The sequence below is a fragment of the Melozone crissalis genome, unplaced genomic scaffold (assembly GCF_028551555.1).
Source record: "Melozone crissalis strain CALT ecotype California unplaced genomic scaffold, PUWL_Pcris_2 ptg000013l_1, whole genome shotgun sequence".
Lineage (NCBI taxonomy): Eukaryota > Metazoa > Chordata > Aves > Passeriformes > Passerellidae > Melozone > Melozone crissalis.
Window position 1 is genome coordinate 34,823,950 of NW_026535791.1, and position 26,181 is coordinate 34,850,130.

At 37.1% G+C, this 26,181-nt stretch overlaps 1 protein-coding gene across 1 annotated transcript in view; it reads right to left on the reverse strand.

Moving 5' to 3' along the window:
* Positions 1–4,527: 4,527 nt before the first annotated feature.
* The window catches only part of UGGT2 (UDP-glucose glycoprotein glucosyltransferase 2), a 78,134-nt gene continuing 56,480 nt past the window's right edge, over positions 4,528–26,181 (reverse strand). The window contains exons 27-39 of the mRNA XM_054272091.1: positions 24,493–24,682; positions 23,465–23,623; positions 22,256–22,341; positions 18,071–18,155; positions 16,569–16,654; positions 13,666–13,764; positions 12,424–12,508; positions 11,819–12,001; positions 10,009–10,169; positions 9,613–9,727; positions 6,998–7,114; positions 5,877–6,021; positions 4,528–4,945 (exon numbers count right to left, since the gene is read on the reverse strand). Of these exons, the coding sequence (XP_054128066.1) occupies positions 4,923–4,945; positions 5,877–6,021; positions 6,998–7,114; positions 9,613–9,727; positions 10,009–10,169; positions 11,819–12,001; positions 12,424–12,508; positions 13,666–13,764; positions 16,569–16,654; positions 18,071–18,155; positions 22,256–22,341; positions 23,465–23,623; positions 24,493–24,682 (1,534 nt within the window). The 3' untranslated portion in view covers positions 4,528–4,922. The remainder of the gene's footprint in view (positions 4,946–5,876; positions 6,022–6,997; positions 7,115–9,612; positions 9,728–10,008; positions 10,170–11,818; positions 12,002–12,423; positions 12,509–13,665; positions 13,765–16,568; positions 16,655–18,070; positions 18,156–22,255; positions 22,342–23,464; positions 23,624–24,492; positions 24,683–26,181) is intronic.

Sequence of the window (26,181 nt, forward strand, 5' to 3'; positions counted from 1 at the left end):
TGAGGGGTGAGCTCCACCCAGCTGTGCTGGCCCTGGGCTGTGTGTGAGCCATTGAACACTCGTGTATTGCCTTGTTCACTACAGCAGGGGCTGCTTTTACACGAGTATTGAATGAGCAGCGTGAGCGATGTGCCCCATTGCGTACATGCAGGAGTGGCTGGGCTGTGTGAAATCACAGTAAAGACTACAGCCAGCTGTGCTTGTGTGCCAGGGGACTGCTGGAAATAAGTTCTGTTTCAAAGGACTGCCCTTGTGCAGCTTTAAAAGCTTGAGCTGAGAGAATTGTTTCCTGAGGTTTAATTTTTTTTGTCTAGAGAAGGAATAAGATGTTCCCTCATGAGTAAATTCTTCATACAAGGCACTGATGTTGGAGCAGTGTGCGTTTGTTTCTCGGAGGCAGCGGGACAGAGACAAACAAAAAAGGACTGTGTGCATTTTGAAAATGAATGAATGGGAACGAGGAAATGACATTTTAAGAACAAAAAAGCTTGAATGTAGTCAGTAGAAGAAGGAAGATGATTGATGCATGATTGCTGTTCATAGATTCCTTTTGTTGGAAGACAGGTTCTTGGAAACAATAGCAAAACGCGACAGCGGAGAACAAGGCTTTCTAGTATCGAGCAGCTGCTGGGCACAAGAAGTGTTACCAGCCCAGTGCTGTTTTGAAGGGCGTTGAGGTATTCTGGGAAACCAGACAAAGTTGTGTTTAAAAGAAGCCATTTATGTTGCAAGGCTCTCCAGCTCCGGCGCTGCATTTCCTGACGTGACTCTGCCAAATGAAGTGCTGGTCCCATGCTGAGTGTTAATGGTGCAGGCGACACGCAAGGAAGCTGAACTCGCCTTTTATTTATTCGTGGGTGTGTGTAGTGCAATAATGTTCAGTAACTGAACATTGAAGTAAAATGTCTCAGTAGTTTGTCAACCCTGAGATGTGCATGAAACATTGTTCCCATCATTGACCTGTATGTAGATGCAAACTTTCTCTGTGGAGTTCTTTCAGTTTTAATAAACTCGTTTCCAACTTGTTTTAAAATGAAGGTGGGGGGAGCATATTTTGCTTGGTAAAATACTGATATGATAATTGATCAGTATTATAAGAGAGTCGAAGTGAATTACAAACTGAAGAGCTCAAACTTGTGACATATGCAGAAAATGTATTAGTTTAAACTTCAAAACAAAACAAAACAACAAACCTTAACGCTTGTTATCATTTCAGTTTTCAGACTGGTATTTGGAACAAGAATTATTCTTCTGTTTAGGGCTGTGATTTATAGGAGCTCTGCTGGAAACTAACCAGGATATCATGGCAGGTTAGTTGTATTTAAAAGTGCCTTATTGTAAGGTATTGTTTGCTCTGTAATACACACTTTTATCCATAAAGCCGTAACAAAATTAATGGGAGTATGATTTTTTTTTTTTTGCCCTCAGCAAATTACTAAGTAGTGGTTTCATGTTTTAAGAAGGGTAAGTAAAGTTAGCCAGAGATTTATCAAATGTTTCAAATTATAAAATGTCTTTATATGGAATCATAAATCTACAAAGCAAGAACTGTTTTTTCTAGAACTGTGGGAATTATTTTATGGTATTTTTCACAATAAAGATATTTATGATGACAAGAAAGCGCTGCTGTGTATTTGTCTTCCCTTCTTTCCTCATGCTGCTCTTCAGGTTTGAAGCTGGAGTTGTGCAGGGCACTGCTGCAGATGGGGGACAAGAGGAGGAAGCAGCCACATTCTGTGTGGAAGAGAACCTTGTTGTACAGAAGTTAACCACAGCAACTGTAGAAGCCGTGTTGAGTGCTGATTTCACAGTGAGAACATCCAGCCCTTGGAATATGGCTGCAAAATGCTGGATTCCCCAGCATTTTGTTGGACAATAAAATTTGCCAGATGGGATGCTGAGTCATCTTGCCTGGACCAAAGGTACTTTTGCCAAAGGCGGCTGGACCAGGTGATCCTTGACGTCCTTTCCAACCTGCTATCCTGTGATTCCATGAAGCCTCAGACTGAAGGCAAGTACTTGATTCAGGGACTGGTTAAAAGGAACCTAAGAGAACCTGAGAAATATTTTTAATACTAAAGCTCTGGCTCATCAACACTGCTGCACTAATGCCTGGTTTATTCATTTTCTGTTAAACTTACCAGCTGATCTCAAGATCAAGACATAGAAAAGACACTGTCATAGGAATAAAACTGTAAAACTCCTTCATTTGAATAGTTCAAATATTCTTTTGCTTATTTACCGAGTAGCACCATGGTTTGGCAATACTCTAAAGCAGCATGTGTTTTCATCCCTTTCACAGGGCACAGCACAGAGACTGGAAATAAAAAACAATCTCTCTCTGCCACCTCTACATCTCACCTCACAGCAGATGCTTTGATTTGAACATTGCTATTGCACCCCTGCAGAAACACTTTGGGTAGAGGAAAGGCAGTTGAGGACTTGCTGCCATTTATTTTCTTTGGCTCTGTTAGCCAAGTAGGGAATGGTAATTGTGTAATACAGAAAGGGAGAGCAGAAAACAATCCATCTTTGCTTCTCCAGTGGAACCTTTTAATATTTTGTACAACATACACAATCCATGGATTTAGGATTAAAATATAATGGCATGCTAATGACTCAAAGTGCTGCCTTAAAGAGATCTTTTAAAAAGTAGTGAAGATGTTCGTAGGACCTTTCTTATTTTATAAACCATTGTATATAAAAAAAAAGCTTTCTTTGAAAGTAGTATTATGCAGGAAAAAAAAACCAACTAGAACATTTTGTACAAATATAGAAAACACTAGAAGATTGCATTAAACCTTTTACATCTTCAAAATTATCTCCAACAAATTTACATTTATAAAATTATATTCTAATCATTTAAGCAATCTCAAGGAAATAGTATTTAAAGAACTATTTCTTTTTTTAAAGCCAGTAGAGGTAATCCAATTTTAAAAAGAACAGGATGCTACAGAGAAAATGAACATGAAATCAGTGCATGAATTACCCACTTTTTATACTGCAGAACATGCTCACACAGATAATCATAATTAAAGAGAACTAAGGTTTCTTAAAAAACCTTTAACTTCTGTCCTAAAACAAGTTTTCCAATATATGCTTCAAGCTTGGAATACCAAGGCAGATCCATGTGAAATGCTGCTGCAGAGTCAGGCAGCAGGATGGAAGTATAAATCTGAAAAATATTTTGCAAATAAAATAAAATCATGCAGCGAACAATTGAATAATGGCTTGAGGGCTTTTGTCCTCTGCTATGGCAAATGAGTTACTTCCTTGTTATGCATGGGATTTTTAGTAATGGTGCATAGGCATCTGCTAAGTCAATTACAAGTCCATCTCTGTGGTACAAAAATACCAACTTAAAGTTTATGTTCAAATATGTTTGACTTGCTGCATGATATCCTGAAGTAATTAAGAGAACAAGCATAACAAAACAGCTCCTGCACTGAAATGGGTCAGACATAAAGGGAACTGACATTAGGCTTTACTGACTTTTGCTATTGGGTTGCACAGGAAATACTCCATTGGGTACTTCATAAAAAGGAAATCCCTCAACAGGCATTTAAAAACCTGTATGTGACATGTTAAAAATGTTCAAAATACATCAAGGTAAAACCACAGAAAATACAGAGCGCTGTAAAAAAATCTGCATGTCTCACATTCCTTAGTAATGGGGCTTGAAAACGACCAGCAACATGTGATTTTAAATACTCACAGTAAGAAATGGTAAGTAGCCAACAGCTGAGGACAGTGACAGTAGATACAAAATCTGCTTCATTTCTCTAATTGTTTATCCAGTTACTTGCTGCTGTGGAAATAATGTGCAATCCTTGCTGATTCACCCACTTAGTGCTAATTACAGGGTCTTGTGCAACTTCAAGCATTTAAACTGGAAGACTTCTTATAAGAAAGTGTGGTCTCATCCAATCCCATTTTGAAACCAGCACAGCCTGAACAACAGGGTGTGTATTTAAGGCACTAGATTTCACTTGGAGACACAAGTTCCCCATTTTCAAATATGTGTATTGCAAGAACTTTTCCCTGCAATTTTTGCGGGATCAAAATGTCAGTATCCCATTAAAGTAACAGTTTTGTGAGTACAGGTTTGGAAAATTACAGGAGACACCACTGATAGTCAAAAAATACTCATGTATTTTATTATTTTCTTTTCAGTTATAAACAGGATGATGATAATCAAAAGTGAGTAGAAGCAGCTTTCAGGTACTGACCTTCTGATACAATGTATGCTGGTTGGAAAATCACCTCAACCAAAACCATAATGGAATTTTATCACACACTATTTAAGTGGCCAAAAGGAGCCTAAGAATAAAAAATTAGTTTTAAGAATCTCTTAAGAGTGCAGCAATCCTGCATAATAAATGAAGAGTGTCATTCCTTGCTTTAGCTTCCACGTGGAGTTATTTTTGTGTGGCCTAAATTAGACATCTTATTTTTTATGAAATTGTTTATTGTGACCACAGCATTTCTTGGGGGACAAAACTATGGGCATATAACCAAAATTATGGTATTTAAATACAGTAGCCTAATGCATGGAATATGCACAAAACAGTTTTCAAGTATATATTTAATGTGTGTGTCCTCCCCTGGACTGACAATGCTGAACACATCTTCCTTCATATTCCAAAGTCCTCTGGGTAAAATGTACTTTAGACAAGGAAAAGAAAAACAAAGCCATTGGGAAAGCTGCTCCATACCACTTAAAAAACCCCAAACCCCCAAGTACCTGTGCATTTCTCATTTTTGTGTTGCATTTAAAATGTTTTAAATAACACTTTAAGTTATAAAATACTTGACTTCACATTAAAGAATGCTGCAAATAGTGCCAATGTAACAGCTGTAAATTCTGTTCAGGCCTTCCCAGAAGACTCTGGAGCTGTCACCATTGCTGGTCACGGGCTGTGCTAAAGTTCATCGTGCTTGAGCCCTGGAGCCAAAGGGGAAAAATACACAAAAGAGTTACACAGAGGCAGTGCCTGGGTTTGTAAGATGTGGAGAAAGCCTTTTACTTGCCATTTCCTGCTAATCACTCAGTTCATGAACTTCATTTTTGGAGCCTTGCTACAAGCTGACCAGAAGCTTTTATGAAGAATAAAACCCACTAAGAATTCTTTAAAAGGAAAAGTGAATTTGTTCCTCCACCCAAGACTTATAAATATTTATCTGCTCATTTTTTCTTAAACCTTGAGTGCTCAGATCATCTTTTCATTTTGTTTTACATTAGTCCAAGAAGTCATGTCTTACTGGGAGTACTTATATGTGCTTGTGGTTTTTTCTTTTGCTTTTGGGTTTTGTTTGCCTGGGGCTTTCGTTTTATTTAATTAATTCAGTTTAAAACAATTTTAGTTTAAAAAAAGCCAAACAAAACAACAACAAGAACCCCCAAACAAACAAAAAACCAAACCTCACCCCCAAACTAATGAAAACAGAATTTAGTCTAGTGCAAAAAGGCTTGGATAGATAAGCCTAGAGAGAGAGAGGGAGATGCAGAGGCAAATTAACACTCAGTCCCCAACTGCTTAATAGACATGAGCTTTAGATTATCCAAGTGAAGTCTAAGCTAATGTGCTTTACTTAATATTTGTGGCTAAAATAATGTGACTGTTGGCTGTGTTTGAAGTGCAGAACAGGACCACTGAGCTTTCTCTTGGATTCTGGCATGAAACAAGAGGGTTTGTCCCATCAGTGTAACTCCTGTGGAAAGAAGCATCACACAACTATCAAACCCCACATCATTTCTCCAAGAACAAGGAAAATTACACAAATACAAGATTTGTGCCTACTGACCCCAATCTTAATTTCAACTAGACTGATACTTAATTTTTACAAGCTAACAGCTGAATATGCATGTAAATTACCTTTCTGAAATAATGATGTTAGATTTTTCTTCTCTCTTTCAATTTGCTGTATTAAGTTTCGGATCTCAGAGTCATAATCAACCCATTCAGGAACTATCCGGGCAGCAGCCTTTAGTTTTGGTTCTTTGGTTTGGGGGTTGTTGCACTGAAAGTTTAAAACATATTAGATGTAAACAAAGCAAATGTGAAAATAACACCCTTTCAGAGAATTTAGCTCAAATGAATTGTAAATACTTTTCTTTTTGCTGTCTGACAGACTTTGCTGCTGCTGCTGACAGACACGGCTGGCACAAGACTGCTAAAATTTAGACAAAGTTGCCTAGGGAGATGCAAGATTGATATTGGCACACTGAAACTGAACCTGACGTGAGTTTTGAACAGAGAGCACCTGTCTTTAGAGCACAAACAAACCCATTCTAACAGTAAAGACATGAAGAAAACAAAAACTACTTGCATACTGAAAAATCACACCAAGTTCCAACTGTCTGTTTTCCTTTCAAATTATGTCTAAAGCATTGCAAATAGTGTCTGTGTGCTGTCAAAAAATCTAAATGGGGATTGGGATAATAATGACAGGAAAAAGATTTTTGTCTCTTTCTATTCCCAAAGAAAGAACCTTTCTTCTTCCTAAACATGGATAGTATCCTGAGCATTATGTTTTAAGACTTTGCTTTATCTCCTGTTTATAGCAATGAAACAGACCAAGAAAACCATGACAATATTAAGGTTCTGGAGGGACTTTCTTTGTGGGGAGAACAAGAGCAGCCCATAGTGCCCAGACAGGTAACAGCCCTTTGTCACAGCTCCAGTAACTTGGCTGACTAAGGAAAAATTATAAGGAAAACTCATGTAATGGCATGAAAAGCTTCAGTCCTATCTGGTTAGGAGATAACAACACTTAATTTTTTTATGCAATTTTCAGCTTTAATGTAAACAGATCTGGTAGAGAGCAAGTGGGAGAGGTCTCAGAGGAGAAAGTGTTTCAGGGGAAGGGATGGAATGTTGCAGTGCCTTCCAGCAAGGCTGCCTTCCTGACATGACACACACTCAACCTGAAATGCCCCAGAAATCACAGCAAAATTTTTAACCTGTATAACTCATTTAAGTCAGGATCAACTCACCAGGTCTATTGTTTTAGCCTTTTTCTTGGATTTATCATCACACCAGGTTTCACACCAAAGCCACTCCTGAGGGAGAGACTTAATGGCTACTTGATGAATCATATTATTGGGAAGATCCTGTACAAATTTTGTAAAATCATAAATTAGCATTGAATAGAAACCAGCTTTCCATTCCTTGAAAAAAAAATCCAAACCCTGACTTTACCATTCCTTGAAAAAAACAAACCCTGACGCAAAAAACATATAATACAGGATTTATGCCACTATTCTAAATTGAGATGACTTCTAGGAAAACAGATTCCAGAAATGAGCTTGAGAAGAAAAAGCTTTAAACTGCTATTCTGGCTAAGTTCCTAACTTTACTTCTAGGGTTTTTTTCCTTGACCTTTATGACATTCTCAGGAAATCTTGTCATGAAAACTCTGAGCCAAGATCTGGCTGAATGCAGGGAACAGCATTTATAAATGAGGAACTCCTTGGGCAGGTTTCAGGCTGGCTGCAGCCAGAGCTGCAAAGAGCAGGGGCAGTACCTGGCACATCCATTGGTGAGCACCCTCACACTGTATTTCAGAATAAATGCCAGCACTCAAGTGTTAGTCACATCTTAGTTTGCCAATTCACACTGCTAAATGTGACAGAATAAAATAGCACATATTGCTGCATTATGAAAGAGGTATAACTTAACTGAAATACAGACATTGGTACCAAAGAATTACATCAAACTATATGGAGAGCCAGGACATTCAGCATTAATTGAAATGCTTTATCTTTTTTTTAAACTTAGAATTTTTGGAATGCAGTTGATCACCATTTGGAATGGTTTACCACCATTCCAATTCCAAAAGAAGAGACTGGTTTTCTGTTGTGCCTCTCTGACTTTCTAAATGAAATCACAATTCCTGAATTACTGCAGTACTTTTAGAAGCTGTCAATTTAAAAATTGTTACATGCAGTAAAATGTAGAAAGTCAGCTGTTAGTTTCAGGATTTAAAGTAAATGAAAAAAAAAGAATCAACACAAAAACTGCTCTGAACAAAATTACTGTACTGGAAGTCTAGTTTTTATGATGTGTAATTTTTTCTCCCTAGGAGTTCTATACTTCTTCTCCTTTGCATTTAAAATCATCATTTCCCCTTCTATCTACTTCTCTTCTGTGGTTTAAGAACCTTAACTGCCACCCATGAAGATGGCACTGCTGGGAGAGCTGAGACTGCTGCTTCTTTGAGAAGGGCAGTGAGCACTCCAGACAGGTATTTAAAACAAAAATAGTAATAACAGAGTTATAATGCATCCTTAGCAGTAATGAAAGCTCTCTAGGTCTCCAATACATTGCACTGTAGTTTGTATTTCTAGGAGTATTGCTGTGTTTTGTGTAAGAAGAAGCAATGAAGACAGCAAGTAGCTCCTATCAATATGGTCAAACCAGAATATTATGAAAATTCTACTTTGAAATATTCACTTTCCAAAGTAATTCCAATTCCATTCTGCCAAGATTTAGCTACCTTAACATCTGGTGCTTAAGTGGCTTTTGATTTGATCCAACAGGCTAATAGGAAAGATATGCTATCATGTATTAAAGCTGTAATTGGAAATATAAGAATCTTAAAATGAGAAGTTTTAATTTGAGAACATTAGATAAAACCAATTTCCTGAAAACCAGCATTGTGGTAAAAACCCTGTAACCTGTGAATCTTAAAAGGTCTTTCTGAAAGACACTTTGTACATGTGGCTAAGACTGTTTGGAGAACACACAGCTCTATCACATCAGGACTCTGCATGGGTGATCAGGGCCAGGAATTCATCCTGTTGTCCAGAAAGATGTGAACTCTGACTGTAGCTGTTATTTCAGCCTTCTGCTCTTAACATACAGCTGCAGTCTGCTCCAGCTCCAGGTGTCCAGTCCAGTTTGAGTTTTTAGTGTGGCTGTATTCCCACTTTTCTTTCTCCAGTATCATAAGAATTCCTATTTTCAATTTTTACTTTTATTTCTGGAGAAAAAAATGCAAGTGGAAGAGAGAAACCAGCTTGCAGAGCAGGGGTGTGGAAAAGCACTGAGCAATGTGGGCTTTGCTACCATGGGATCCTGTTGCTCTTGGAGGCAGGTAAAAATCTTCTGTGCTTAAATAATTCCACAAGGAAAACACCAAAAGCAGGGACAATCTCACTTATGAAGCCTTCTGAGGTTCACCCAAAGTGAAACAACTCCAGCCACTCCAAGGTAACCATGTGCAGCAACCACCAGAGTGCATTTGCAGTTAACTTACAAAAGAAAATTGAATTTATGTTAATGGAAAAAAAGAAGAAAAAGGAAAACAAGCTCTTGGTAAACATGAATATAATTACCATTATCAGAATGTAGGGTTATAATCAGAAAAACATAAATGCATGCAGAACAACTACAAATAAAGGTGAAACTGAGGTTATTCCTCATTTTTAAATTAAAAAAATCAGCAGTTTTCTGAGCTGTGCTCATATGCACTCCTGAAAATCGGCTAAAAGAGCAGTAAATGGCAAACAGTTTTGGAATTATGTAACATTTATGTTGAAATACAAGATATTCCATACATAATGAGAAAGATAAAGAAAAACCCTAAAATGCTCAAAGCCATAAATACCTGATCCAGATTTGACAGACTGTTTGGATCCTGACTAAGAGCCTGGTACTGGCCCCGAAGCCTGTCTCCAGCTGCAATCTTCCTGAACTTCTTCAGGTCCACAACATACAAGGCACTAAAAGGAATAAAAAATCCCAAAGTAGTAAGATTTCTGGGGGGTCACCCTCTTTTTGACAACAGTAATAAAAGTTACGAGAAAATAAAACATGTTCCCATCCTGAAGGGATATTTTTCTTTATTAAGTGGCTGAAACCACCACAAAACAGTGAAATCAACATCATCAGAATTCCTGCCTTTACTGAGAACAGCTCTTGAATGGCTCAGTGATCAACACCAACACCCAGATTTCCATCCAGTTGCCAGAGTGCACAAGCAGTGTGTAAGAGCTTGTCCCACCTGATGTGGTATTTCCTCTTGCCCAGGTGTGAAGCCCAGTACCCCGATTTCCAGAAGCGGTAGCCGTCCATCTCCCTGCGGCTGTCACAGAAAGGCGTGTAGCCATAGGGGGCTCCGTTCAGGTCGAGGTCTCTGAGCTCCTTCAGGTCACTCCTCACAATCTAAACAAGAATAGACTTTACTACTGTTTCTAGGAGGGTAGGGATTGCAGCAGGCTTCAAAATGTTTAACTTTTATTAAAAGAAGCTACTGACACTACATCAGTGGGGTATAAACAGACCTTTCCAGTGGGAGACAGCTACCAAATGATTGTTCCAAAAATTATTTATTGTTGCAGAGTTTTGTTCAGACATGGATTATAGAAAGGCCATGATCACATACAGCTGGTTAAAAAGTAAAAGACAGCTGTAAGCAGCAAGTTCTCAGGCTTTTCCCTTAAACAGTAAATACCGTGTCCTTGGCTAAGTGATGAGAAAAATATGGTGAAAAACATGGAGTCCTTGAAAGGGTGTTCAATAACAAGTCAACAGCAGGATGAGAAAAACAAGTATTAGCCTCAACAAGAAAACCACAGGTATTGGCAACAAAGGAGGGGTTGGTGTGTAATCCGTAACCAATGATGAGCTCGGGTTTTGCAAAATGCATGAACTTAATTAACACCACTATAAAAGCGTGTAAGCTGGATCAATAAATCTGAGATGGATGCTCATCAATCGGATGGTTGTCTCCCTTCACCTTCCTCAATTTATTATTTTTTATTATATTATTAACAGTGGCCATCTGTGTAACACATTTATTGAGCAAATTATATAAAACTGACAATATTTTTTTAATTCACAGACCAGTGTTTCTGGTTGCCCAATATAAAATTCCTCAGTTAAGAAACACAACTTTTGAAATCTACCAATCATGCCCCTTCTAAAGAATCCTCCTCATTTGTTACCCATCTTGGGCACTCCAAAATTATTGCATTGTTTGATTCCTCTCCTTGTATGTAATGGTAAAGTACTTTCAAAAAGAGGTTTTAATGACATTTTACACATGTCCTTTATTTGCTAATCAATCCTTCTTCCATCAAACTCCACTTACCTAATTTATCAGTGGTAAAAAATGTTACAGCTATTTGTGAGCAAAGAGAAGTCCTTACAGTAGTTAGGACAGACCACCAGTGTTCCCACATAGTGTATCCAGATGAAATTGCAGAGAGTTGCAGTCTGCATTGCTACACCCAAGTTTAATTTATTCTTGAGCTTTGGAAAAGGACCAAACTAGTCAGAATTTGTCTCAAGGTTTTTAATAACCTTGTAATAAACTCATCTGTGACAGCACTTTGTCTTTCAGTACCATTATACAACGTTCATTCCTGAATGAAGGACTGCATGCAAATGTAAAACAGAGATAGGATTAATCTTGAAGAATTTCAGCCATCTATGAGTTGCTCAAATGGTCCAAATCACCTCAGACACTGGCCATAGTGGAGTATTCCTCTCACAATCAGCCCAGAGATGGAATCCCTCCAAAATGCTTTCAGTGAAATGCAGCTTTAAGATCACACACATCTCTCCAGGTGACTGTCTCTCCCCATAGACAATTTAGGACAACTCAGTGTAAGGAAACTCTTTATGCCCACACAACTGACAACCAGTGAAATTCTTGCATCTACATTCTGCAATACTACTGGTTCTGTTTGTACAACTGCAACAGTCTTTCAAGACCAACATCTGAATAAAATGGCCACAGAGAATGAAACTGGATCAATTTAAACCCAAATTAATTCCTCATACAGTAATATGCCATTATCTTTTCTTACCTGGTCAGCATCAACAAATATTATTTTATCCACAGCTAAAGGGAAAAGAACATCCAAGAAAAGAATTTTGTAGCCCCAGATAATTCTTTGTTTCTCTGTCTGTTGATAAAGCCAGCGGGGCCACTTATACTGGACCAGCTCATACTTGAATCCATACTTTTTAGCCATGTGAGGAATTACATCCTGGAAGAACAACAAGAAGAACAAAAATCCATCAGGTGCACATATATGAGACACACAAGGGCTCAAAAGGAAAAGGAGGGAATGCTGCAAGGCAGCTGCAGCTATGTTGGCCTTACTGACTATGTAATTTATTACTTAAAATGATCCCTTAGCTTTAGCAGTATCCTCAGCTACACCAATAGAAATAGCACTTCATGCAAGCTCTTGGAGACTATCAAAAGAGAATAAATTATTATAATGTATCACTGGGCTTCATGTCCCAGAAGAGGAGAGCCTTATACCTAACACTGCTATTTAATAGATTTAGGGATTATTTTCCACTGTGAAAATTTAATTTAAATGATATAATTAGTCAATTGCAATTAAAAAAAATCACTTAAAATTTTAAAGAAAAAAAAAAAAGAGGAAGAATTTTCTCCTACCTTAAATGTTGGGGAGAGATAGTTTTTCAGAAACCAAAATTTAACTGGCGTTTTTGTATGACGCAGGACAGAAAGCATCATAATTCTGTGGAAATACAAGTCTACAATAAACAAACAAATACACATGGGTCATTAAATTTCAACTGCACTTAGAAAGTACTAAAACTCTAAGTATAATTTCTTTAAGCCAATTTAAGTAGAAATTTTTATCTACTTCTAATTAAAAGCTTTAAAGAGCATGTGTTCAAGGGCACTTTGAGATGGCCTTATTTGATCCAGATTGGCTAAGCAACAGTAGAAGGAACAATTTCAAAAGTGGATCTATTAACATGTTTTATTCTAGGAGAGGTGATTGACTAAATCAGATAATGGTTAGTGCCTTAAATATTAACTTGGACACTGAAATAACTTGTTTTAGAATCTACTGGTTGAGTTTAATAGGTTGCTGGAAAGAAAAAAAGCAAAGTTCGAGTCAGATCCTCTTTGGAAAACCCTTAATAACTGTAAGAATCCCTGGTTTGGGTTCAATTATTTTTCATTATCATGGCCTTTGTTTGGTGTAAGCAGTGACTTACAGCCTTACAAGAAATCAGGTCTGCCTTAAAATCAAGACATAATGAACCTGAAAATAAGACAAAGCAGCAAGTACGATGTTTAAGATCACTTTTTCTCCTTTAAAGTAAATGTGTCTTTCCCTTTATGAAGGTTGTTGCAAGTTGAAGAAACACAGTGCTCAAACTTCAGATGACTCAGCCATCAAATCACCCGTGCTCAAATCAGAAAAGTGACACAGATGGTTGTGAAGAGATCAGGCAACACTGTAAGATTCCTTAAAAGCACTAACTGCTCATTGAAAGGACCCTGAGCTAAGTAGGGCCATACATATTGGCATGCAGTAAATCCACTTTGTATGAAACACAAACACAAACAGACACAACTCTAATGAAGTCACTTCTGTTGTGTCTGTACACAGAGAGGCTGAACTTCATCTTTTATGCTTGTACTTCACATATGAAAGAAATTGTCTGTCTTCAAAGAATAACGGTATTTTTGAACATCTATATGTTGAATCACTTTGTTCTTAAAGATTAATTTAGTTCTCACTGTATATAACTTTTCTCAGTTTTGAAAATTAATTTAGATGTTGTTTAAAAAAGTCAGTTTCTTTAGGTTGCTTAGTTTTACTAAGAAAATGTAGAGTATTACTATGAAATTATTGCTTCCCCTTTTACTTTTCCTTACCTTAAAAAACGTTCATATAAATGGCCTGAAGCAACAGAAAAAATATTAAGAATATCACTTTTCTTTTCCTTCTCATCAGTTGGAATTTCTTCTGAAAACCTAAGAATTATTATAAATAATTATATAAAATTAAAATTCTGTAGAAAAAAAATCATACTAAATTATCATTAAGCTCATAGAGAATCAAAAATAAAATGCACAAAAGAAATACACATCCTGCAGTAAACAAATACACTTAGAATCTACTTCCACTGCACATGCCTTGGCTTAGGAGTTAAAACCTTCCCCAAAAGACTGTCATAACTTTCAGAGGTCTGTGGTGATGGGATTCCCCAGAGTTTTTTGCAACACTTGTTGAATTCTTCTTCAGATTACTGTGATTCCTCTCCCTAGAAGCTAACCTATGTATTTGAGGTATGTTGTACAGAGGTCTCTGTTTCTGCTGCACAGCATTCTTTGCTTGTTTTGAATCCCAAAGTCTGCCAGGGCTGGTTGTTAATCAGGTGCCTTCCAGCACACAGAGGCAGGGGATGGTGGCTGCAGTTTCCCTCAGGCACTGCTTCACATATCTCAGAACTGCAGAGCCAGATTGGTTATAGTTATCAAATGGTTATCAAGCCATTTGATACTGGTGGAAATTTACCTCAATAGTCTTTTTTGTGAGATGAGTCATTCCTCACACACTTAGATTGCATGAGTCACCCTAATACTTTTTCTTTTGGTTATATCTCTTTTAAAAGTATCTTTTAGAAAGTGTAAAAATAGGTATCCTCATAACCTTTAAGAGCAAATAAGACAAGTCTCAGATCTCTAATGTATTCAAAAGAATTCAGATCACTCCACTGATACAAAGCTGAAAGCTCAGAAATAACTGAGAGGCTGCAATGTGTTTAAGTGGTGTGAATAATCTTTTGAGAAACCCACGTTCTATTCACTCAGGCACGGTGAAAGAGAGAGACATCAGTGGAGTGGCATTGTCTGCATGGTGTGGCATCTTCAGAGAAGACACACAACCTCTCAAGCAGCACTGAACCCTCACAGGCTAAACAGACTGCAGTTCACAGGTCCAAGCAGTCTGTCTTCTTTCTTCCTGACTTTTTGTCCCATGTCTTATATTTAGTGATAGCAGGACTGAAAGAGTGTCAAGCTCTTTATAAAGCAGCCATCACATGTGAAAAGAGAAAATCGGAGTTTGATGCAAGGATCTTGAAAATATTGATTCTGCAAAGCTTTAGAGAAAGCAGAAATTTCCCAGAGCTGCTGGGCTGACCTCTAAAGTCACGTGGGAAAAGCAGTCAGACAGAGAAGGGCAGCTCAGGTATGAAAGGGATTGGGCAAAGTGGTGTGCACATCTCCCATGTTAGAGCCCATGGGGGTTCCTGTAGTGAACAATGTGCTGGTGGATATTCATTTCATTCTGGGATAACAAAAAGAAAGGGTATTTGACAGGATCCTAGATGGCAAAAGGCTGACAGCCTCAAATTATGCCCTTGAACCACAACCTTGAATCACTGGGAAGAGCAAATAAACTTCACTGCATGAGGGGCTTCCTTGGGCCAGCCAAGCTCAGAGCATGATGAATGCCACTGTGATAAAAGGCAAGACCTGGAAGGCTGAGAGATCTCTGGCCTTGTAATCTTCTTAGAGGGAGTCAAGATTTTGATCTCTGCACATACATCCTTTGACACAGCTAATTAGAAGTGGGAAGTTTGAAGTAAATGAAAAATTCCTTCAACTAACATCATTCTTCAGAGGAGGCACCTTTGTGCAGCAATGTGGGTCCAGGGTGGAAAAAATTTTCAAGTTGTAGCATAGTGGTCTGGGAGGATCTCTGAATCTAGTCAATATGGGTACAAATTGCAAAAGGGAAAATTCAGGCTGGATAGGAGGAAGGAATTCTTTAGTGTGAGGGTGGTTAGACATTGGAACAGGCTGCCCTGGGAGGCTGTGGCTGCCCCATCCGTGGCAGTGTTCAAGGCCAAGCTGGATGCTGCTCTGAACAAGCTCTTCTACTGGGAGGTGTTCCTACCCATGGCAGGGGCCTTCAGACTAGATGATGTTCAAAGGTGCTCCTAACTTTTAACATTCTGTGATTCTATTACATTGTAACAGTGAAATCATCTGTGGATAAATGGTGATAAGCATAAAATCAGCAACAGACGCTCAATAACATCTCAGGTCTGAAGGTACTTGTGGCACAAGAGGCCTCATCATGAGACATTTTAAAGCTGGGACAGAAGCCAGTCCTGGATCTACCAAGAGAGGTAGTGTGTGTACAGGACTGACTGGAGCCAAGTGATTAGCAGATGAAGTAGAACTGCCATGCCTTTTCTTTATTTTCTTTAGCAGTCTGTGACTGACAACCATTGCCCAATCTACCGAAAACTGAATAAAATTTTTTTTGAGTCTTGTTCAAAACAGCACATTAGAAATACTACAAAGTTATTAGCCCCAAATGTAATGCTTGAGATGCTTATTACAGTTACTTAAAGAACTCAAACTTGAAAGTAAAAGGTAAAACACTTGAGATTTCATAAATTATGTCCAGGAGCAAACAAACAGCATTGGTCTGCTTTTTGATGTTCAGTTTGACATACATGAGTACCACATAACCAGCTGAGATTTTCACATTGAGACTGATTCCCTGCCACACCAAAATGAAAAAAACAGCCAAAGGAGAAAGTGAAGAGAAACTGGAAATACAAAGGAGGGATTAAGAAGGGAATAAAAAAGGAGATTTACATGACATTATAGCTTGTCTTTTCCCCTTTTTATTTACATTATAAATCCCCTGGAGAGACTTTTTACACATTTGTATCAGTATCAAGCAAGAAAATTTACTTGCTATGAGTAATAATTAACATGTCCTGGAACAGCTAAATTAGAATCAAGTTATGCATTACCTCGCAACTGATTCCACTTTTCCTTTTTTTGCTGTTGTTCCATCTGTAAGAAGCTCTTCATTCACTTTATCAGGCTTTTTCTGTACCTAGTCAATAAAATAAAGGTCTTTGTGCAACTTGGGAAGGTAGTTGATAGTAATTACTACTTGTATTGTGATATCTCACCATGGTGTACTAACTGGCTAGAGCCACTAAGTATGGTGATTAATAAATCAGCCAGCACATTCAAGCCCTCTGTACATCTTTATCAAACAACAACTAAAAACATGGTAAATTTTAATCTCATTTTCCTCCCTCACAAGTTTATGATCCAGCCATTAGCTGGAAGAAGCGTAGCACCTCACAATGGAACTTACCTGAGAGGAAATTGTCATTTTCATAAGCCCTTCACAGGGAGAAAGTGACAAATTTGTCACTGAAACGGAGGCTCTTGCATCCAGCTTAAGCAATTTCTGTTGTCTTATCCAGATGCTTGTAATGGCTCAAGATTAATTTCATTTACCACCTCAATTTCCTTGATTAAAATAAATCTAATTGCTTTTGAAAACCACATAGCTTCTTACACCCTGAATGTGTGAATCTAATCATATTAATTTCACATGTTTATATTGTCAAGCTAACACAGATTTCTGTTGACACTATCCTGAAGCCACATCCTACAGATCAGTGAAGTAATTCTAGAGTTCAACTGAATGGCAGAGTTCACATATTCTAGTTATAAGCTTAATACACACACCACCTTTCACATAAAAATAATATTCCTATTTTGGCTCAAAATAGGAAAATTAGGCACCCTTTTACCCATTCTCTGTTGTTTAAAGACAGGCTCATCATGCTCCAGAGTCTTACATTTTCCCTGGCTTCTGGAAACTTTCAGGACTGGGGAAGAGAGTAATGTCTGGTGTTTTAAAATATTTACAAATATTTTAAAAATACTTCAAATATATAGTGGAAAATATAATGTATTATGAGGATCTTTCTCCTCAGTAAGTGGTGCTTCATTAGCTGTTTTTGATACATCTAATGAATGTAATGTAATTTTGTTGACACAAATTTGGTCGCCTAGGGTAAAATTCAACACAAGTGATTTTGACTTCCAGTCTGGAATCTGGGCTTTGTGTAAAATCTGTCCTCATCCACTGGAGAGAAATGGATGTCTCAAGAGATCATTCTCTTGGTTTAAATCCATAGATGAGCAGGGATGAGCAGTCCTTTGGACTCTCTCCTGCTAAGCAGAAAGGGATTTAAGTCACCAAGACTGCACACTTGGGCACCTCGAGCTAGATGAGATAAATGTTATCTATGTTTAACAGCTATTTAACAAATCTCCCACACAATTAGTATCACCTGATTGGATCAAATTAACTACATTAATTTGCACATCCTTCTCTTAATTATACAAAATCTAAATGATATATTTCAGTATACATATTTCAATTAAATATAGCCTGAGACACATAAGCATAAGTCACATTTCATACCAGGAAACACTGCATACATACTTGAACTTTGATAATTTTGCTTCTGAAGTTGTTTAATACCACAATAACGTCTGCCAGGTCAGCTACAGAATCTGTTCCTTCATGGCTGTGAGGAGACAAAAAGCCCAGGTAAATGTACTATCTCATTAAAATATGCATTGTTACTTGGGTTTAATCAGAGAATAAGGTTTAGAATTGCTGATGTTTACAGAAAAAAAAATACTTCACTTGCATCTAATTATATTTCAACTTCAAAAAATTTGAGTTTTATTCATCACTGGACATTGTCCACAGACATCACATTAATTTTTTAATTTGAATTTTTATAGGAAATTTATTAATCAATGAAAACCTGCAGAAACCTACAGCTAAACACATTATTATGTATTATATATACATATATATTATATTCAGATATAACAACAATTTATTTTTCAAATATGGAAAATGTCTTAGAAATGGTGTGATGGCATTAAATATACTTTAAAAATAGATTTGCTTTTAAAAGTATAGGGAAGGCTTCATCACAGTGCTCAGATAGTGAATATTGGCTTTCAACTGGCTGGCTTTGGGAACTGCACCCCTGAGGACACAGCTGTGCAAGCACCACAGGAACCTCTGCCCTACTGAACATCAGTTTAAAGCCATTCAGGTGTCTCATAAACTACTGCAGTCCACAGAACAGCTAATATGAAAAATGTTACTGTGATAGAGTGTAATAACAATATAGTTTTCAAAGTTTCTTATTTTGCACCTCAACAGCCCCTCAATACACTTCCCCTTCAATCTCTTCTATCTTTTATCAGCATTATGTGGGCTCCTCTTGCTAAAGCTACCCACACAAAAAATGGGTTTAAGAAAGTAACCTCCTACCCCTTAGGCTTCATTTTTCCCCCCCTAGAAAGCAGAAGTATTTCAATCTTGTTTCAATGTGCATCATACCACTTACCTGAACACTGCAGGATTTTACACACTCATCTGAATTTTCCATTAAATTCATTTTTTTGGTAAAATGTGCCTGTAATCACTAAGTCTCATGGAGATGACCTATCCTTGCATAAAACAATGTTCAGAATTATCTGAACTTTTCTACTCTCTATTGTAGTTTTATTTTCACATTTTTAAAATATCATACAAATGCACACCTAGCCAATATTGGTCTTTGCATCACAGGGATGTATAGTGCTCATATGTTAATTCAATTTTAAATAAAGTGTGTCACTAAAAAGTTCTAGAATAGTAAAATATGGTCCAAACATAAACTGCTGATAGCAGCAGCCAGCCCAATGTTCCATTTTTGCCCCCAGAGTTCACACAACCAATATTTTCTCTATTATTCACTCAGTTACCTCAAAATCCCCATGCTATGAATTTTGTAGGTAGATAGAGAGGATTCTGCTGATAAAGAGGATTTCCCAAAGTCTCTGCAATATTCTCAGAATGTTTGGTTTGGATGTAAATTCAACAACATTGCTTTATCTCCCTAAATCTCTTTCATGGATGCCTCCCTATGGGCTCCATCTTTACTGAGTGCCAACTGTTTTACTCTGCACAGAACTCAGTTTGATGAATTTCTGTCCTACTATGAACAAACTTTTTAAATCCAAGCACAATATGTTGCATACTGAAAGCACTAAGACATATGTAATAACAGCTACCTTAATATTATGTAATTGTGAAAAGCAAAACATGTCTAGCAGACTATTTACATCACAACTTTAACTTCAAAACACTTAGATGCTTTTAATACAAATCCAAGTAAATATCAATATAATACAAATTATAATTTTCCATATGGGGGACATAAGAATTTGGGTTCAAGAAATAGAGATCCTTTAAAAGCTCAAGCCCAAGAAACAAGCATACACTCCTTTCCTAAATTATAAAATATATACCTTTCAGCTAGGCAGTCTGCATGACATCAAAAAATAATAATATTATATCTTATATATGTCTACCTGCCTCTTTAAAAAGTAAAACATCAGGATTTTATAGGTATCTTTAGCTATAAATAATTTTCTGCAATCTTATCTAGCAATACCTACTTGTTTTCCTACCAACATCAAAGCCCCAATAATAAGAAGTGCTCAGATTATTGCTGAGTATAACAATTTTTACTTTCCTAATATTCATAGTAATTTATTAATAACAAATTGATTTACAAGTGTGATTGCATCAATATAATTATCCTTGTTAGAAGCAGTCTTTAAGAAGAAAGAGGCAGCTTATTTTAGATGTTAAGTATTTATATATAGTAAAAATAAATTACTTCCAACTACAAGAGAAGCAAGTAAGATAAATACTGAGATGCAGAACATTCTAAAACTCCCTTTATAATGCACAGGCCTGTGCCTCAAAGAAACCAGGTTCATCTCACAGTTCAACAGGAGAGAGTGTGACTAATACACATGGATGGAGAATATAGTGCAACAGCTCTTGGCAAAGCTCCATCCAATCAAACAGTTGCCTGAGCTCTGATAGCAACTTCATACTGTTAAGACTGCAAAAGAAATATCAAAGATTCTGGTGCAGCCCTGCAAACATACTTTTCCTGTTGTACTTTAAGTCTACAGTTGGAAGAATAAGATGAAATAAATTGCATTGCTTAGATTCCTCATGAGGTGTTAGTTTTTAGTAACTTAGCTGAGTTCAATTAAGCCCATTTGTGTTACAGAGGGAAAATGAGCAAAACCCCAGTAGATAATTTAAATTTCCTCTGATCCAGGCTAGAATGTAGAGTTGTTTTGTATCATTTTGTTCCATTATTTAACCCAACTGCACCTCATTACATTATTTTTTAAACTATGCTATCTTATATAAATCACTTTATATTTCTTAAGAATTAAATGCTAAATTAGACAAATGGTACAGATGCAGTTGGTGGAGATCGGTTGAACCTCAAAGGGTAAGGACTATGTTTTTCTGCTTTTTCTACAGATTGTGATTTCTGAAAAAAAATAATTGAAAATTGCAAACAAACAGAATGAATCTAACATCCCATTAATATTTCTCCCTGTAACACTGATATTAACTAAAGGTTCAAAACCACAAAGAGGCTCAGCAAGTTTTTTTTGTTTTTTAATAGCAGCTATAATTAACAATATATGGAACTATGTCTTCCTGGGCTTCAAGTAATAGTAAATATTTTATAAGAAAGAGACCTATTTCAAACCTCACAACTACTTTGAGGGGGAAAAGAGATAACAGGAAAAAGGCAAAAACAAAGAAAAACTGAAGCTGAAATTAAATAAACAATACTGCTCCTCTAGAAGTGATTAGATCTAAAGCTTCAGGAGAAAGCTCTAATAGGCTACAGGTCTGTGCTTTTACATAAAACATGGGGAAAAGGTGATTTTTCTAAGCAATAGTTGGAATGATAGTGAGCACATATATTCCTTTCCATGAAAATCAACCATGGAAATTACAGATCTAGAAGCCACAGAGATGTCACCTAAATGCCAGTTACAGGAATACAACTTTCTTTCTATGGACAGAGATTTCTCCCATGAGAAGGAAATGTGGTGCAGTCAACATGCAGCCAGGGTCTCAAAATGAAGGATGCTTTGATATCCTCAGGTGGAGGTGTAAACACAGTGATCCTTAGATGACTTAGACAACTAAGTAACACTCAGAATTCATCGAAGAAAAAAGTCTAGAACTGAAATGATTACAATGCTCCTGTTAAAAAAAGATGCCACTTGTAAATATGCTGTATTCAGAGGGCTGAAAAAAATTGTGAGGAGGAAATTTGTGGTACTTCCTTCAGATAGTTCTGGAGATAATTTGTGAGAGCAATGCTCCATTGGACATACTCTTGAAATTACATGTTAAGTATGTTGGAAATGCAAAAATATTACAAACAAAACCATGAGTGACATTTGTACAGAATTTGGTGGTGTGATAATGCTAACCATGCATGGAACTGACAGGGAAAGTGTCTGGCAGCTGTGCAACTGTGTAGTAAGGGACATGGCTAGCATCTAGTCTAGCTGAGCACCTTGGCTTTATTATGCCTTCAAAAACACATGTAGCCATCAAACAACAACAATACAAGGAAATAAGGTATTCCTAACAAACTTTAAATCATCATTTGCATCTTATACTTTTTAATGCTATCTTTGCTCACTTTCTTTCAGTGTTGTCATCTTTTCAAAACATGTTGCAGTTTCAGATGAATTTGTTTCCAAATGATGGATTCATACTTACGAAAACACCTGATAAATCTCCTCAGATCTCCCTTTACGCAATCTCAGCGTCCAAGCACCTGGATTTGCTTTCAGCTGGAAATACCCCTAAGGAAAAAACACAGGCACTTGTTCTGCTTGCATTTCAGACTCAACCATCTTCATATACAAAAATGAACTACTCAGCATTTGTACTAGCCCTGAAAGAAGTGTGTCAGGTATGCAACAACTATCACTTTCCTGCACGTCTGTTTTAACGTCTTTCTGTGCTCTATTTGTTTCTAGCTGAACTTGAGTTACATACAAAAACTCCACCAAGGACAGCAAGTAAAAGAGCAGCAAAGAAATAACTTATTGAACAGATACTAAATTGAAAAGCTTCTTTGAAACTCAAAATTTTTGTCTGAAACAACTTTCCCAGTCAACACAATACCTTGCCATTTTAGGAACACTGTAAACAGCTATTGCTAAGTTAAAGTCACAGAGAGCAAGCTTTGAAATGAAGAATTGTTAAACGTTTCATCATGCCAAACATCATCTACTGTTGAGTCTGTATTCAATGCTTGGGCAAAAATCAAAGATTCACAATTTATTAAGTATTTCATTCCTTATGATACAATATTTACAAAGACTAGAGAACAGCAGATAGGTAAAAGGTCTTATCAAAATCCTTCCCATTCCAATTCCCTTAGCCAACAGAAAAGAAAGGTTTTACTTCAGAAGTCACATGGTCTTATGCTCTACAGACTGCCAACATGAAAAATAACTACTTTGCATGATGAGAGAAATTCTCAGGTGTGGGTATGTCCCACCAAGGCTCTAAGCACCTACCTGAAGCATCTAAAATGGGAGTCTTCTTTTGCCTGGATCATTGTGTAAAAAAAAGGGTTATTTTATTTAGAATGTGAATCATACCTTCCATTTGTCAGGGAATCTCAGCCTGAATATAACTGCCTCCTACCACCTACTAGAGGCAATTAGGCTGCCAGTTTAGGCACTTCAGGCAAGAGTATAAAATTAGGCTGTATTCAAATCTATACTGCATCACAGGAGAGGAGCAGGGGGGAAAGCTCAACAAATTGGAGATGAGCTCAGCTCCAGGATGTGCCTGTTACTTTTAGCATTACTAAGCTTGCAACACAGAGAAATGGACTTAAAGAACAAGATGCTCATGAAGAATTCTCACAAGAAGTGTGCAATTGTAATGACTATTCCTGTACCAAGTACTTACAAGGTTGGCCATCACAATAGTATCAACCATGACAGGATTCTTCTCTGTGCCCAGAGTGAACTGTAACCCTCGAGGAGGTTGTCCAGTTGTCACATCAAAGCAATGTCCTTCAAGCAATATATATTCCAGCTCATATTCTGCTATAACTGCCCCTTTTATCTATGGAAGGAATGCTTCATCAATAAATTATGTCATTTAACCACGTGGGAAAAGCAAAATATTACAGTCACAAACATGTGTGGGATTTACCACAATGTAACTCCCACAGTCAAAAAAACCCAAAGAAAAGTCCATCCACAGGAACTTGACTCAATTATAAAACAGGTATCCAAGACAAAGAGGAAGGGTCACACTCTGGAGAGACCTTCTCTCCACTGACTGTTGAAGCTGAGGCACCTCTGCCTTTGTAAGGTAAATCCCAGCTTTACTTTCACAATACAGAGCTTTGGTCAATCAAACACCCTCAATATTTTGCATAAGCTTATTGACTCAAACAAAACGAATTATTTTGAAGATGGGGGATTAAAATAGAATTAAATAATAATGGAAAGACTTGTGAACTAAAAGAGGGTCAAATACAGTTGAACTACATTAATAAACAGTCATATATTCCAGTTTATATGAAGATTCACCTAGGTTACAAGAACTAGGAAATACAAAGAATCCTTTAATTGCTTTACTTTTATCTTAAATGCAGTATTTCTCTAAACACAAAACTCAACATAGCAGGTAAATTGCTTTAACTTGTGGTTTGCATTCCAATTTTTTTCCTATTCCATTGCTTTCCTTTAAGACTGGTCTCTTTTTTTTTTTAAGAGAGAAAAGGACGAAAAGATGATGACAATAGAAACAGTAAAATATTGCCTATTTCCAAAGAAAAATTTACCAAAGAAAATTACCAAAGAAACAACTGCCAAAGAAAATATTTCAGGAGAACTGACACAAAACAAATCTTGCAACATTTCCACTTCCCTCTTGAAGTAGAAGGACCAACACAAGTTTTACAGTGTTCACAAACTATTACTTACTTCCTGCAAATGAATGTTATCAAGGTCACAGGAACTGTTTACTGCTTCAACCAGCCAGCTTTCAGGAGTGATCATGTTTAGGGTCAAAAGAGGTGATTCTGGCAATTCTAGGAATTTTGCTACAGGTTCAGAAGGAAGGTGCTTATTGATTCCATAATTTAATTCTGGTTCCAGAACAAAACGATAGAAGCTGTTGAAAAAGAAGTGTGACAAAACCCAACTTTTGGTAAAATGCAAACATGAAGCTCCTCTAAAATATTTTCAAATATAGTGAGTATTTACTAAGTATGATGAAATTTGGAGGCAAAGTAGCTGCTTATTCTTTTGGAATATCATCAGACAATGCCTACAGCATCTCAAATGGGCTGGTAGATGAACACAGACCTATACACTTTTGGTAATTTTTCTGTGGAGCTGTCTGTTTTCCATTAACACTCCAAAGGCTATGAAAGTGAATACCCATGAGGTGCATTTAGATAGCCTGACTGTTAGCAGCCTTGAATTCTCAGAATCTGTATCACTGAACTATGCAGAAGGACTAATCTCTATTGCAAAAAAGTCTTTGAGAATGGCTACTGTCACTCGCAGCAGCAGGACAGAGCAGAGGAAGGGCAGAAGGGTAGGGTTTCCCTGTTCCTCTCCAGCTCTTACCCCAATTATTCCACACATAAAAGTTCTCCCAAGCACAAGGAAAGAACCAGGCACCAAGACCTGCAAAGTGCCCAGCTTCAAAAGCCATCATAATGATGTTCATACAAGAAGACACTCAGAAGACTGAAATTAAGACCCTCTTGTGGAACAAATGCATAAAACGCATAAAAACTAAGGACTTCTGTTTTGTGGGCAAATGATTAATTCTGCAGCTCTCTGGCTAAAGGACAGTAGCCATTCTCAAAGACTTTTTTGCAATAGAGATTAGTCCTTCTGCATAGTTCAGTGATACAGATTCTGAGAATTCAAGGCTGCTAACAGTCAGGCTATCTAAATGCACCTCATGGGTATTCACTTTCATAGCCTTTGGAGTGTTAATGGAAAATAGTCACCTCCACAGAAAAATTACCAAAAGTGTATAGGTCTGTGTTCATCTACCAGCCCATTTGAGATGCTGTAGGTATTGTCTGATGATATTCCAAAAGAATAAGGAGCTACTTTGCCTCTCTCACAGGTAATTAGTAATATAGGTGTTAGGATTAAAGGTAAAGTACCTGCCAAGGAGATGGCTGTACTTCAACATTTCTCTTAGAGGGAAAGAAATCCTCTTGGAAGGAATTTATTTCAGTGTAAATGTCTATCACTGAATTAGTGAACCATGATTTTTACACACAGATAAAAGAAACTTCAAATTATAGTAGATACATTCAGGATATCATGTTCTCAATGAAATATAGCATCATCTCAATATAACAAATGCAGACTGTATATTTATTCAGATGAATTTAATTCCTAGGAGTACAGAATCTGTACAATCTATTACACAAACCGTGGGCTGTAAAGAAGGGAACAACTTAGACAGATAATCCCCCACTGCAAGTTTTCAAAGCCATAAAAGACTATTGATTTATTTAAGGCCTGTTAATGAGAGGTGTATTTGATGGACTAGATCACTTCTCTGTGATACTATGCTTGACATATTAGAACAAAAACTTTTATCTAAACAAGTGCCAACTGCTTAGATAACATTCAGTGAAA